General features: G+C 42.1%; 1 protein-coding gene across 1 annotated transcript; it reads left to right on the top strand.

The window, feature by feature from the left end:
• The first annotated feature begins 495 nt into the window (after positions 1–495).
• Positions 496–11,546, top strand: KICS2 (KICSTOR subunit 2). Its single transcript, XM_054987888.1, has 3 exons — positions 496–766; positions 2,703–2,991; positions 10,288–11,546. Exons 1-3 carry the CDS (start codon positions 532–534, stop codon positions 11,102–11,104), a joined length of 1,341 nt encoding a protein of 446 aa, XP_054843863.1. The 5' UTR covers positions 496–531; the 3' UTR covers positions 11,105–11,546.
• The last annotated feature ends 3,443 nt before the right edge of the window (positions 11,547–14,989 follow it).

A 14,989-nucleotide genomic window follows, 5' to 3' on the forward strand; every position in this document is an offset into this window, starting at 1 on the left:
AAGTACTTTTGAAGGAGCTGAACTCTGAAGAAGTGTTACTTCCTGCAACTTTCCAAGGAGGCATCCCAAAAGACAAAATGCTATATAGGGGCAGTTAGGATGTATGCTGTTGTGTTTTGAAGTGGGGCCCGCTTGTAAGCTTTCAGCATATTTTGGAATCCACTTGTAATCTATTTTTGGGAGTCGCTGAATGTTCATAAGATCTTATAGGCTTGCCCCTCCCCCCTACTCTTTTTTGCATTGCTATAAAGGGGTAAATACGGCCCCGCCCGCCAGCGAGCAGAAGTCCCAATCCTTTCCTTGAGGTCTCCCCAGGGCCCAGACCAGCGTCAAGTTCCTGCGCCTCTTTCCTCCTCCCGCCCCCGTCTGCCACGTGGTCGTAAGGATTCCCAGGCCGCGCTCCTACGATTGGCTTCTAAGAGGGAAGGGGCGGGGCTTCCACATACGGGGGGCCACCTCCCTCCTCGTCATGTGATTGTTGTGGGAGAGCGAAGGCGAGCGGGAGGCTGCGGGAGTCGCGGCGGCGGGCGGATGGGGGAGTCGATCCCGCTGGGCGCGCCGGTGCCGGTGGAGCAGGCGGTGCTGGAGACCTTCTTCTCCCACCTGGGCATCTTCTCCTATGACAAGGCCAAGGACAATGTGGAGAAGGAGCGGGAGGCGAACAAGAGCGCCGGGGGCAGTTGGCTGTCGCTGCTGGCCGGACTGGCCCACCTGGCCGCCGCTGAGAAGGCCTATCATAGCATGACCTTCCTGGGCCAGAAATTAGGTACCCGACCGCGGCTGTCTGCTTCGGGCCTTCCTTCCTCCCCGTCCCCACTCGCGCTCTCTTTGCTGGCTGGGCTTGCCTTTCAACCGCCCTCTGTCGTCTGGGTGACAGAGGGGAAGAAGGAGAGCGCGCGCCCGGTTCCTTATAAGCCTCCACGTGTTTGCTTTCCCAAAGAGCGCTGAAAACATTTCTCGTCTTCCCATGCCTTAGGTCCAAGATTAGCTGGGCGTGGAGACCGAGACTCCATCCCATAACCTGCTTTTCCCCTTTGTTAGAACTCAGCCTTTATACATACAAAGTGGAGTGCCTTCAGGCATGTGCAGGATGCCTTTCCATCCCGATTTAGACACACAATTGGAGTGAATGTTGGTGGGTCTGGGTTGTATACCATCTTTCAGTCTAACACATCTTTCCTCTTTTTTATCTGGCCTCATCGACTTCTGCTTCTAATGCAATAATTTACTTTTGTGGACTCTTTTAGTCACATAGGAAGATCCAGTTACAGGTGATTGATATAGCACAATATCCAGTGATATGTGGATGCAACTTTGACCTGCTCTCAAAAGTTAACCACTGAGGATTGCTTTACTGATCAGGTGCATGCGTAGCAGAGAAATCATATCTGCCGTACTGAGGTGGCTGTTCATAAGCAGCACATTCCTACATCTTGCCTGATAAGTAAGAACAGTGAGAAGGTTTTTACCAATTAAAATAAAATGAGCTGGAGCCCAGGAATGTGAGAACTTTCTAAATAGAAACAGTCTAAGAAATTTCAGAAAGAAAGGAGTACAAATCAAAAGCCTGTGAATGAGGGGATAGGGTTAATTGACATAAACAATTAGGTTTTTGTAGCATCTAATTTGCAGACTTGTAAGACTGCAGATGCTTTTTATAGAGTGAAGCAGTGGCAGTCTGGCTTATGTAAGTGTGTATCACTAACATTTTGTGTTTTTTCCGTTCTGTAGTTTTGTTGTGCTTCCTCCTTTTATGTTGGTGGGAATTGGTGTCAGCATGGAATAGAAAAAACAGCTATTATTCTGTAGTGATGGCCTTTTAAATTACAGCTGGCTCCTGTTAGGCATGACTGTGTAATGTTGTCCTACCTTCATAGTCTCTATTCTAAGCAACTAATTACTTAACTCTGTTGCCTTCTCTTAATAGTTTTTGGCAATCCCTTCTGGCGTGATGAGGCAGTTGGGAAAATACATGTTGGTGCTTTCCTTGTTTTTAAATAATGTAAGATGTGCTTGTTTGTATGCTTTTATGGACTAATGAGCAGTTCTTCAAACGTACATGGCACTTTTAATCACATTTGATTTTGCAGTCAGGCATGTTGTTGGAGCTGGAGAGCGCTGATATATGTGAATCTACAGTTACATTTTTGTGCTGCTTTAAGAATTTAAAGTGTTTTGTTAAAAAAAGCAAAATTTAAAAATCTAGAGTTATTACTGTCAATACAGATAATTAACATTTCATAGTGGCATTGTTGTTTTAATTCTCCAAAGAGGTTGCTTCTGGGTTATAGTGTTCTTAATTGCAAAAATAAGAGAGCTTAATAATACTGAGATTTTCATGAAAACAGGAAACTAGGGTTGCCAGTTCCTGGTTGGGAAATTTCTGGAGATTTGATAGGTAGAGCCAGAAGACAACAGCATTTGGAGAAGAGAGGGATTTTTGCAAAGTATAATGCCCTAGAGTCCACCCTCCAAAGCAGCTATTTTCTCTAGGGGAACTGATCTCTGTGGTATGGAGATCAGTTGTAATTCGGGAGATTTCCAGCCACTACGTGGAGGTTGGCAACTCTACAGGAAACAGGTGGTGGGATGAGATGAAAGAATGCTCTTGTTGAAAGATTAAAGGGGGTGGGAGCCAAATCAGCCCCAAAAGTATATAACTTCTGTAATGTCAATATAGTGAATACTTCTGTTTTGAACAGGTGGACAGTCATTCTTCAGCCGAAAGGACTCCATACGCACCATCTACACATCTCTGCATAATGAACTGAAGAAGGTGGTGGCAACGGGCCGGAATGCTTTAGGAGGAACTGCACCTCATTTAGAAGAACTGCTTTCTCACCTTTCTGAGCAGCTGTGCTTTTTTGTTCAGGCTCGGATGGAAATTGCTGACTTCTATGAAAAAATGTACAGCCTTAGCACCCAGAAGTTTATCAACTCTGATGAACTGGTAAACATCTTGGAAACTATCTTAAAGAAATATAGCGCAAGGTCAGTCTGTGCACTGCATATATCATTTTTTCCCCTGCGCAAGAGGATCGAAAAACCTGTTTTAGTAGGATCTTTTCAGAGCAGTGGTTAATTCAGAACTCAGAATATGTACATTGGGAGCCTGCATGGAATAGTGATAGAGTGTTGAACTAGGATCGGGAGAGACCCAAGTTTGAATTCCTGCTATGCCATGAAAGCTTGTTGAGTGACTGTGGGTCAGTCACACACTCAGGCTAACCTCCCTTAAAGAGTTGTTAGGACAAAATGGAGAAGCAGAGAACAATGTAAGCCACCTTGAGTCCCTATTAGGAAGAAAAATGAGGTATAAGTGAAGCAAATAAATAAATGTTAAGAGAGTTTGAAGAAAATAGTTTTGGTGTGAACAATGTCTATGAAACTTCTGGAGTTGGGGGATTTCTTGCTGACTGCCGTTAATTATTTTAGTTGTTTTATATTATTTTACTTGTGTTGCCTAGGATAGATTTGTTCTAGAGAAGCAGTATAGAAGTGTGCTTCATAGGGATTGCATATTGGCAATATTTATTTTATTAATTTATTAGACTTTTGTTATGTTCAGTTCAAAGTGAATATCAGTTTGGGATGCATATAATTTACTGTTGAAACAGTGTATTTCCAATATGAGTACTTGTCTGAAACATGGATCATTACTTTTTTTTAACCTAAAAATAATGTGGAAATACACAACTGCTTCTGCAGTACAGAAGTATAAGATCTGCATGTAAAATAAGTCAAGACTAGGGCTGTGCTATTCGGGTTTTGCTTCGGGTAAAGATACCCAAAGCAGACCTGATTTGGCAAGCTTCAGTATTCCCGAAGCAGGGCCAGCATGCTCGGGCGGCATGCTGGCCCTGCTTTGGAATACCGAAGCAAAGCATTCCAAAGCATTCAGAAATGCTTCGGAAAGCTTTGGGGCTTGTTTAAACATCACCCCTCCCCCCACCTACCTTGCGGTGGCTCCAGGCCAGCTCCTCTGATGCCACTGCGCTGCCGCCCAAGCCTGCGGGTGGTGGGGAAGGCCGGAGCTGCCTCCTCTGGCCCTTCCTGCTCCTCAAATGGCCGCAGCCCTTCCTGCCCCTCAAACGGCTGCGGCTGCCGCAGCCATTTGAGGGGCAGGAAGGGCTGGAGGAGGCGGCTGTTGTGGCCATTTGAGGGGCAGGAAGGGCCGGAGGAGGCGGCTCCGGCCTTCCCTCCCACCCCCACAAGTTCGGGTGGCGGCACAGCAGCGGCAGAGGAGCCGGCTGGCTCCAGGCCATGCTGCTTTGTGCTGCTGCCGCAGCCCGCCACCCACCTGATAACCCTCCGCTGCCAGGTAAGTGGGTGGGGGTTGGAGGGGGTCTCCCCAGGGTTGGGTGGGGGTGGAGGGGTCTCCCCAGGGGGCTAGGGGGTAGAGGGGTTGCCCCAGGGAGGGTGGTAATTTCTCCCCCTCACTTCAGTATGCTCCGAATCTTCATGGAGCATACCGAAGCGATTCCCGAAACCCAAATCCAAAGTGGCTTGCCGCTTCGGATTTGGGGGTATTCCGAATTGGTTTCCCACTTCAGGTAAACTCGAAGCGGGAATACCGAATCTCCCCACCTGTGCACAGCCCTAGTCAAGACTATGCTTATACCCTTACACTTCTTACTTGAAATCAATATATTCCTAGGCACTTCATCTGTAGCCTAAAATATGTGCCTTTGTTATGGCTTTCTTCAGTTTCAGACTTAATTCAGGCCAAATTGAACATGCAAATTTTGTTTGGATAGTTCTGCCAGGTTACAACCTAATGCATATGCTGTATATGACAGTAGAGTTGTGCTTGATGCTGATGATTTTGCATGAAGGGCAAGTTGTGCACCAAGGTGCTGCTGTACAGAGCAAATATTTGTTTTGCATCTAAGCAAAAAGCTGCAGAAGTCTGTTTTTCTGACACTGATTTAGAATGAGGCTTGTGTGGAGGAGAGTACAATAAGAGTTTAAATACTGGTTGTAAAAATCTCACTCTTTGCAGTATTCTGCAAAGTATTCTTGACACTTTTGTGATGGAGAGCTTCATTTAAAACAATGTTTTCTGTATGTAACTATCAATTCAGTTTTGTACCAGGGCTGTTTCAGATTTATAGCCTTGTGTAAGATGTCCGCTTTTAGATTAGAAATCTTTTAACACATTTTGCCATATCAGAAGAAATGAATGAACTGCCATGATGCAGGAAGGGAAGTAAAAGGTTGTACATTGTGAAATTTGCCTATTAGGAGAAGGTTTAACTCCTTTAATGTAGTGACCTTCTCTGATTAGACATGGGCACAAACCGCAAAAAAACCAAACCGTGTGGTTCGTGGCATTTTCATGAACCAGGAACCACGAACTCCCACAGACTGGGGCAAGTTCACGAACCAGTTCGTGGTTCATTGGGTTTAAATGCCCTTTTCCGGCTGCTTAGCAGCGGGAGTGAAAGGGGCATTTAAACGCCCAGATCAGCTGCTTGTCGGGGAGATCCCCGACAAGCAGCTGATCAATTAAACGGGCTGTTTAAATGGCCGCTTGGAGCAGCGGGGAAATGGCCATTTAAACTGTGAGTGGGGTTTGGCTGGCCAGCCGGGAGTTCCTGGCTGACCAGCCAAGCCCCACAGTTTAAATGGCCATTTCCCCACTAAGCGGCGGGGAAATGGCCATTTAAACAGCGGGGCTTGGCTGGCCGGCTGGGAACTCCCAGCTGGCCAGCCAAGTCTCACCCGCTCTTTAAATGGCCATTTCCCTGTCGCTTCCACAATGAGGTTCCACAAACCAATGGTTCACGAACTACGAACCGGGCTGATTCATGGTTTTTTTTTGGTTCGTATTCAGGTTCGTGCCCATCTCTCTCTCTCTCTCTGATACCATCTATATCTTCTTTGCATATGTCCTACTTTTCTGGACAGATAGAAAACTCAGAGCAGCTTACATTATTAATTACTGCCTGTTGTATTAGACCATCAAGCTTTCCAAGTTAGTATTTCAGTCATTTCTTGTGTCTATCTTGTACCTTTAGTGTTTTGAGCACAGCAAGGGACAGTCAAGGACACGGTATGAAAGGAGGGAAAAATCAGCTCCTAATTCCAGATGTTAGTCCTTTGAACCAAACTGAGGAGATTCACATAACCTCTTACATTTTGGGGAATCAGGCCACACACATGTCCCTCAGTTAAAATATGGTAGTGTGTGTAAAAGTTGTAGGGCTTACTGCTGTGAGGAAAATTTTCTTGTGTGCAAGTAGAATTCTGAGAATTCTGAGGCGAGAGTTGAAAAAGAACAACAAAGGTGGTTTTCCCCCCAAGAATCAAATCAAACTATTAGATTTGCTCATCACCAGAAGTGGACTTAAAAACTAGGTGTCGAGTCCTCTGCTTGAGGTAAAGCTTACCCCACTCTGCACTCTTTCAGGCAGTGCTATACACTGAACTGTCTGCTATCTTCTTGAGGTAGGCATGAGACTGTCAGGTACTGCTGTCTCCCCCACCCCATTCAATCCTCTCAGATTTGATTGGATGTTAGAGCAGCATTCAGAAACTAACAGTCAATTGGCTGTTACACCTTTCAAAGGCAGGCAAGAGAGCCTCCTGTCCATCACAGAACCAGCTCAATGTATGTCCGTGAGCACACCATTACTTTTTCCCATAGGTCTCTTACAGGGAAATACACTTTGCAACAGCACTCTTTGATACAGCCAAAATCTGCCCATCTTCTTTGTCACGGGACAGACTGTTCTTACAGGTATGTAAGACACATTGCCGCATGCCTCCCCCTTATGATTTCATTCTGTTCCTGATACTATTCTCCTGCCTTTCAAGTGCAGCTTCTGGAGAGCATACCGTAGTTACTTGTCAGGCCCTGGGAGAGGGACTTGTTCCGGGGGGTGGGGGGGAGCAGGCTGGCCTAAGAGCATTACCAGAATTGATGCGACTGATGTAGATAAAGCAGAAAACTGTGATAAGTTTGCTGAGTATAGATTGGAGGGGAAGGAACTTCCCTGCCTGTCAAACTAGTTCATAAGAAAGGAACAATAATATATCACATTTTTAAATATCCATTTAATTGTGTATGTAAATAATCCCTCTCCTGATTTCTCCTATAGGTAACAAAAATACATGCATCTGCTGATGAATTTTTAATAGTTCACACTTCAAGACAAAAAAAATATACTTATATTTATTGTCAGTGAATGGATCAGTGAATTTCTTACAGAAAACAGAAGCTGTGGAAACAAATTTGTAATGATGTGTGTGATGCTTTTAATTAGACAGCTTATTTCTCTGTGCTTATTATTTCAAACAGTTGTCCTTGGAGTATAGTGGGGACACATACCAAGTGTTTGTTTCAAGTACAAGTGTAATCTTAGGTTGTTGACTTAATTTGTCATTTGGCCACTGCACATTTTATGATCTATTAGCCTGATTATCTAGCAAAATGAGTATTTTAAAAACACCAAAAATAGGTCTCTGTAGAAGAAGACCATAGTTCTGAGCCAGTCTTCCTTTCCATGGAAGCTCAGTCACTCAGCCTTTTTATCCCTATTTATCCAGATAATTTGAGAAATATAACTAGCCTGAAAGGTTGCAACCACTTGAGAACTCTGTTTATTTTGAATAGATCATCAATGTTTCATCTTGTGAGAGGTTTCAGAGAAGAAGTTGCTCAGTTCCCTTCTGCTGCGTTTCCATTCTGCAGAGCACCATGAGAGATGTGGAAGGGCACAGCGGCACAGACACTGCTGTGCCCATGTTCCACCTCACCAGCTGTACCAAACTAGCTGTACTGCACAGGCACCCTGTGCTTGAGCTCCTTGTTTTTGGCCTGAGTGAGGCAGAGCATAGACACAGTGGCTTATAGCTTTGTCCTGTGCCAGCAGTACCCATACTTGCCTAACAATATTTCCCCCTGTAAAGTACCTGGTCAGTCTGCCTGAGGAACGGGCTGTGAGTTATTTTGTTTCATGCAGGGCTGTTGCAGAAGGTGAAGGCAGCGTGGTTTTTTTCTTGCAATGTTATGCCTTCTTTAAAACCAGATCAAAGGAAGACAGGCTTCTTGTTCAAATCCTCTGCAATTCATAGACACCACAGGGGAGGAGCTTGCGCCATTGGCACATAATATGTGAATTTGTGACACTCCATTCCTAATAGTGTTCAAGTGGCTTCCTACTATTCTTGATAAGCCAATTTGCTTTGTAGTACTTTTGGAGTTTCTTTAGACCCTTTCCTAATACCAACAATTTGTCATATTTCCAGTAGCTGTTTGCCTGTGGAAATATTTAAGAGGTTGTAGAAGCCTCATCTTGTTCAGCTTTGCTGTTGACGTCCAGAAAATCCCGGCTCTGTTTCTCCAGCCAGTATGTAAAAGGGTCAATTAAAATACTGTCTTGACAGAATTTTACTTGGAGTTGCTCTTGGATTGGCCTCAGAATTTCAAAGAAATATGAAAAGATATGGCGTGTGTTTTGTGTGGCATAATTATTACTGGAATTTAATATGCCTAGCTCATCAACTATATGCCCAGACTTTTTCTTGGCTGTTATGTAAGTGCTTAGTTGGCATTTTTCCGGAATTGTTTTCCATCAAAAGGAGTGAATATTCAGTTGACATTCTGCTTCATTTAAAGTATGTGAGCTGAAAAGTTTATACGGGGAGCTGAAGGCAGTTTGTATTCCAACAGGAAATGTTATTTCAGGCAATGTAGGGGGAATGTCCCCATTAAGAAAGTTTTGTTTATTACTGAGATATTCATACAAAGGGGTGGTGAGAACCAGGTGGATGCCTCAGTGCATTCTGAGCCCCACAAGATAACCACGTGTAGATCTGTTGTATGACACGGGCTTTTTTTTAAAGAACTTGAAAACTTGGTATATGCATTGGATTAGTGAAGGGCTAGTTGGACAGGCCCCAAAAGTCTGTAATGACACAGATTGGGAGGGAGCTGTGTAAGGGACAGAGAATCCAACCTATCAAAACTGGGAAGTCTTCTGGTTTCTTTATCTTTGTTTAGGAGGAAAAGCTTTTATATTTTTGTCAAGCTTAGCCATGAGGACCAGAAGCTTTTTTTAAAAAAATAACATTTGTTGAATTCCAGATTTAGACCTGCACAACACACAGTTTGCACTCCTGTCTTAACTTCGTTATCTTTAAAATGGATACCTATTCTGTTAATCCCTGTACAGATACAGAAACATTCAATCCCATGTTCCTTTTTGATATTTCACCTCTGGTGAAACGTGTGAATTTTAGGATAAATTAGATCTCTTCTATTATATGATATATCCCTAGAACAAGATACATCAAGTATTTGGATGGTGTGCACATGGTGAGTGGGCTGAAGGTTGCTATTTCAACTGTATTGGGTTGTGATTGTAATTTGGATTTTTTTAAAGTGACAAAATCTTTGGTTCTGTGCATAGGCGTTTGCTAATAGGATTTGCAAATGATGTGTTTCGCCTTCCAATTAGGAATGGCTCATTTTCATGTTTTATCTAGGTAAATTATTCTAATCTTAAAGTTTGGGATACCTGCATTGCTACCAGCATTTAGATATTAAACTGGTAAAACCAAAAGTCTCGTGTGTAATGATTGATTCTCCTTTTTAAGATTAGTGTCTGTTATTTAAGTTGGTGTTTTATAGGTTGAATAAAAGCTGCAATGTAGAAAACTGGCTGGAGCTTTGTTTTTTGTTTTTCATCTTGCTAATGCCTTGTGTGATTCTCTTGTGGTATAGTGGCATCTCTTATAGGAATAGCCTCATCCTAATATTCTAATTTATTGTGACTGTGGATTTGTGTCAAGGCTACACATTAACCCACAATGGGAGATCCAGTATGATCTGTTGCTCCAAGTGTCTTGTTTTTATTGACATGTTGGTTTACTGTGGCTGCAGTTTTTTTAACTGGAATATATAGGGGTTTATAAGCTGTATAATATGTCTTTTTTATTTACAAAACTACGCTACTCTTGTACTTCATGTGTAAAATTACAAATCACTGCTTGCTTCATGTTTTTTGAGGTTGTTCTGTTAGTTGAGTTTGCACCTTCCTTTTCTATGTTGGTTACTTGGACATGATTATTTTTTATCAGTCCACAGTAATCAAAACATACCATGTTACTAGTACTGGAATATCTGGCTGTTAAACGTTTTGGAGTTTTGTGAAATGGGGACATTACTTGGGTTTCATAATTTTCCATTTGTTTGGTGGAATGTAAAAACATTGATTGTAGAAACATGTACACTGAGGCAACATCCTCTCACATGTACTGAAATGTGTTTTGATTTTCTAGGTTTCATCATCCAATCCTTAGTCCTCTTGAAAGCAATTTCCAGTTAGAAGCAGATGTGCTTGCTCACCTTTTGAAGGCTCAGGCGCAGATCTCAGAGTGGAAATTCCTTCCATCCCTGGTCAACTTGCACAATGCTCACACAAAGCTGCAGACATGGGGACAGATTTTTGAGAAGCAACGAGAAACCAAGAAACATCTGTTTGGTGGCCAATCTCAGAAGGCTGTGCAGCCTCCACACCTTTTTCTTTGGCTGATGAAACTCAAAAATAGTCTTCTTGCCAAATTTAGCTTTTACTTTCATGAAGCACTTAGTCGGCAAACAACTCCATCTGAAATGAAAACTTTGACAGCAAAAGCCAATCCTGATTATTTTGGGAAAATTTCCAGCTTCATCAGGAAATATGATGCCGTTAATGTTTCCTTAATCTTTGACAATCGAGGATCAGAGAGCTTTCAGGGACATGGGTATCATCATCCCAATTCCTATCGTGAAGCCCCAAAGGGTGTAGATCAGTATCCAGCAGTAGTTTCTCTGCCCAGTGACAGGCCTGTTATGCATTGGCCCAATGTCATAATGATTATGACGGACAGAGCCTCTGACCTCAACAGTTTGGAAAAGGTGGTCCATTTCTATGATGACAAGGTTCAAAGCACATATTTTCTGACCCGTCCTGAGCCTCACTTTACCATTGTAGTTATTTTTGAATCCAAGAAATCCGAGAGAGACTCTCATTTCATATCTTTTCTCAATGAAACTTCACATTCCCTTAAGAACTCTAAAGCTTTTGCAAGTCTGAAACCTGGATCCAAAGGATGAGTGACTGCTACTATTAAACTAATATACTGCACTGCAAGGAAATGTGTGCCATCTTTGTGTTGTGTGTCTTTTTTCTTTTTAAAATATTTAATGTTTAATATTAATATTTAATATTAAGCAGTTTTGGAATGAACAGCCACTAAAATAATCAGAATGGTGTTTTGATTAACTACTGTATTTTTTAAAAGTCCGTGACACTTTGTTCTTACCTAAATGGAATATATGCACTTTATGTTTGCTGGTAACACACTTATAATCTGCTGGAAACCTGGTTTGAAAGTAATATTGAATGGGTTTTTCTCCAGAAGTCCATCTGTTTTGATAAGGACTATTTAGTCATACCCACTGAAAAATGTTAGAACTCTTAAATAATTACAATAAATGCATCATGGAAAAGATATTTCTTTGGCAGCTATAATTTAGCTTGATGTTCTTATCTATTTTTTTTTATAAATGCCAAATACAATCCTAAATTTGCTTGATATGCTAGAATTGTCTACTAATTTATTTTTGTATGATTGACATGTGATGAGTTTTATGCCACCTGACATTTACATTTTAAAGATTCAGATTTGGCAGGCTTATAATCCGTTATTGTCATTAGTCAGCGCCATTGTGGGGGGTAAGGATTAGGGAATATACATTCATCACCTTCAGAAATGCCAGTGGGCAGGGAAATTAATACATAGATCTGAAATTAAAAATGCATCTGTAAAGGTGAGAGAATGAAAAAAACTCAAAATGTGAAAGTGATTATAGAGAGGCAATGAACTGGATTATTTTAATATTGGCTGCAGTGTACAGTGACAGGAATTAGGGTTGAGTAAGGAATATTTTTTAAATGCTTATTATGTAAAGACACAGATACTTCATATCTTACAAATAAGATGTAACATAAGAATAGGCTTGCTTCGTTAGACCAAGAGGCCATCTAGGCATGTGTGGCCAGTTAGGAGTAGACATGGGCACGAACCAGAAAAAAACTGAACCATGGAGTTCGTGGGGTTTCTACGAACTGGCTCGGAACTGGCCCAGTTACGAAACAGTTCATGGTTCGTGGGGTTTAAATGCCCCTTTCCGGCAGGGAAAGGGGCATTTAATAGTTTAAAGGACCCTTTCCTGCCGCTTGCAAGGGGCAGAACCCTCTAAACTGTCAGCTGGCAGGCAGGGGAATCCCCCCGCTGCCTGCCTGCTGATAGTTTAAAGGGACCTGCCACTTGCAAGGCAGGACCCTTTAAACGGCCCAAACCTGAGCCCCCAGCCCCAATTTACATAAGTAAGTTGCTACTAATACATTACTTTTTTTCCTTTGTTTTCAGTAATTCATCATAACTTTTTCATTGTTGTAATTCTGCCCTCCATAGTTCATGGGAGGACATAAAAAAGCACTAATGTGATAGATTTCCCTTTTTGCTGTTTGGGGCATGTGAACTATTTCCTAAAGATCCATTCACCTGTTCTATGCTTCCAAAGGAGTTTGGGGCCTGTTTCTTGAACAGCTGTTTCCCATATGGCAAGCCAGTATGGATTTGTGGTTAGTGTCAGACTAGGGTCTGAGAGACCCAGGTTTGAATCCCCACTCTGCTTTGCAAACCTTAAATACAACCTTAAATACAACACTTCACATATCTCAACTATTATGGTTTGGGAAAGACTTAGGCCCATTGATCTGCATGTTGCATTCACACATTCTTAGCAGTATGAATAACCCATTTTTCTTTTTCCTTGTCCATGGACTATGATATGGTAGAAGATACAGCCATAGGAGGAAAAACCATGGGAAATGTGGGTGCCCATTTTGACATTTTGCTGCTGCTTTCTAAATACTATTTCGCATTCCTCAACTCTTTCAACAAAATGCTACTGTAGTTTTCATCGAGTGTCCTGTAATGGGAATGCTAGTGCATTTTACATGACATTTTGTTCATCTTTTATTATATAGGCCACTAAGTGTTGGCAACATGTGCTGATGTCGGGCAGCATTATATCAAGAAATTTATAGGTTTAAGCTATCTCTAAGACACTTCCAGCATATTGATAGAGGCTGAAAGCTCCATATGCAGGCAGCAACACTAGAGTTATGTTGTAATCCTAGCTGTAAATCCTATTGAATGAAGTGGGTCTACTTTTAAATTAACATGTAGGATCAGTCCATATAACAGTGTGTCTACTGTGTTTTGCAAACTTCTGTGGGCGCGTAGCTTCTACTGATGTGTGGCTGATAGCCAGCAATGAAATATGGGGACAAAATGTTGCCTAGAGTTCTTGAGTTTTGTGTTGGCATCTCTTACTTTTTTTCACACACAGATCATTTACTGAGTATTGCTAAAGTTCTTAAAATAACTTCATTATAGAAATAGGCCAAAATTTCTTCATTCTGAGATGTGGAAATATTTTTAGTTTAATTTTTCAAAATCTAGGATATTCCAGCACTGCTTTGACCAACATGGTTAATGACTTTTGCAAGAAAAACTGCTCAGGTAAATGAATGGCTTGTGTGAGAGTATAATGTTAGAGGGGCTGGCTCAGGGAAAATGAAAATCACAATGTATAATTCTCCAGGTTGCACAAATGGAGGAATGATCTTTTCCTCTCTATGTGACTGTCTACATTGGCCAACTGAAGATCACTTCATGCAGCTGATGAAGTGAACTGTAGTCTATAAAATGTCACAATGAATCTGTTAGTCTCTAATTGGCAACTAGATTATTTGTTCTTGTATCAGTTAAACAGCTGATTCTGTGAGTTTTGCAAAATCAAGAGGGGGGGGCAGAAAGGATACACAGGGGAAAGCCACTATTAGATACAGGATTAGTTGTGGTTTAAGGATTGAGAAGCACAGCAACAATTTTAATCAGTTGCTAATGTAAAGAAAAGAGAAAGCACTTCTGTTGTATAAATTGTGTTGTTTATTCTAAGCTTTTGAAGACCTTTCTCATATTTCCATTATGCTAATGGGTACTGTATAGAGTTGTATGTGTGAAGGCAGAACCTCACACCAGCGGGAAAGAAATTATTCTTGGGCAACAGACTCAGATTGTAACTAGACAAGATTGAAGGAAGCCTAGTTTTAAATCTGTGAGCCACTCCAGAGGCCAGCACACAGGGGCTGAAGGTAGAAACCAAGCATTGAAGTCCAGTCAGTCTCATTGGAAGTTACTACCTCCTATCACAGTTGGGCTGGAAAAAATGCTGCTTTGCACTATGACAGGCTTGTGATGGATTTCCTGGAAGCTAGCCACCACCCCAAAGGATTTTTCTACTGTCACAATTTCCTGCCTCTCCATCTACACTGGGGTTTCCAGGCCAGCAGGAATTTAAAAAGGGTTAGTGGAGATAGCATCTGAGCCTTGGTATAAGCACTCCCCCGTCAAAGGGTCTGGATTGATAACTGAGGGATTATGAGGTAAATAGACAGGTGTGAAATGGTTTGCTTTTTTAAATGAACAGTGACACAGTTTATTGGTAAGAAAATACAACCGAGGTAAATATCAGTTAATCAAGTTGTAGGTTGTTTGAGCGTCTGAGCCTTGGCATAAGCCCTGCCCCTGGAGAGCCTGGATTGATAACTGAGGGAAAATGACATAAAGGTTTGCTTTTTATAGTTAACAGGGACAAAGTCTATTTGGAAGAAAAAACATGAGGATTTTGGTTTCAGACAGAATAAGCCTTGCCTTCTCTCTCTCTGCACAGAGCTTGGTGTTTCTCAAGCTCCATTGAGGGGTGAGAGAAAGGAGTAGGCAGGGGAAGTGTGAAGGGAGGCACATGCATGATGGTGGCAGCCTCAGGTGGCATCTTGTCGAGCAGCCTTTGCCTCCATACACTGGCCATTGCACAACATCCTATCCACACAGAATGGTTGGGAACACAGTCTGTTCATTGCTT

This window comes from Eublepharis macularius, chromosome 9 (assembly GCF_028583425.1).
Source record: "Eublepharis macularius isolate TG4126 chromosome 9, MPM_Emac_v1.0, whole genome shotgun sequence".
Taxonomy (NCBI): Eukaryota; Metazoa; Chordata; class Lepidosauria; order Squamata; family Eublepharidae; genus Eublepharis; species Eublepharis macularius.

Coding starts and splice junctions, on each gene's coding strand:
- KICS2 (XM_054987888.1), top strand. CDS start 532: ATGGGGGAGTCGATCCCGCTGGGCGCGCCGGTGCCGGTGGAGCAGGCG. Junction 767..2,702: donor CTTCCTGGGCCAGAAATTAG/GTACCCGACCGC, acceptor TGTTTTGAACAG/GTGGACAGTCATTCTTCAGC. Junction 2,992..10,287: donor TTAAAGAAATATAGCGCAAG/GTCAGTCTGTGC, acceptor TTGATTTTCTAG/GTTTCATCATCCAATCCTTA.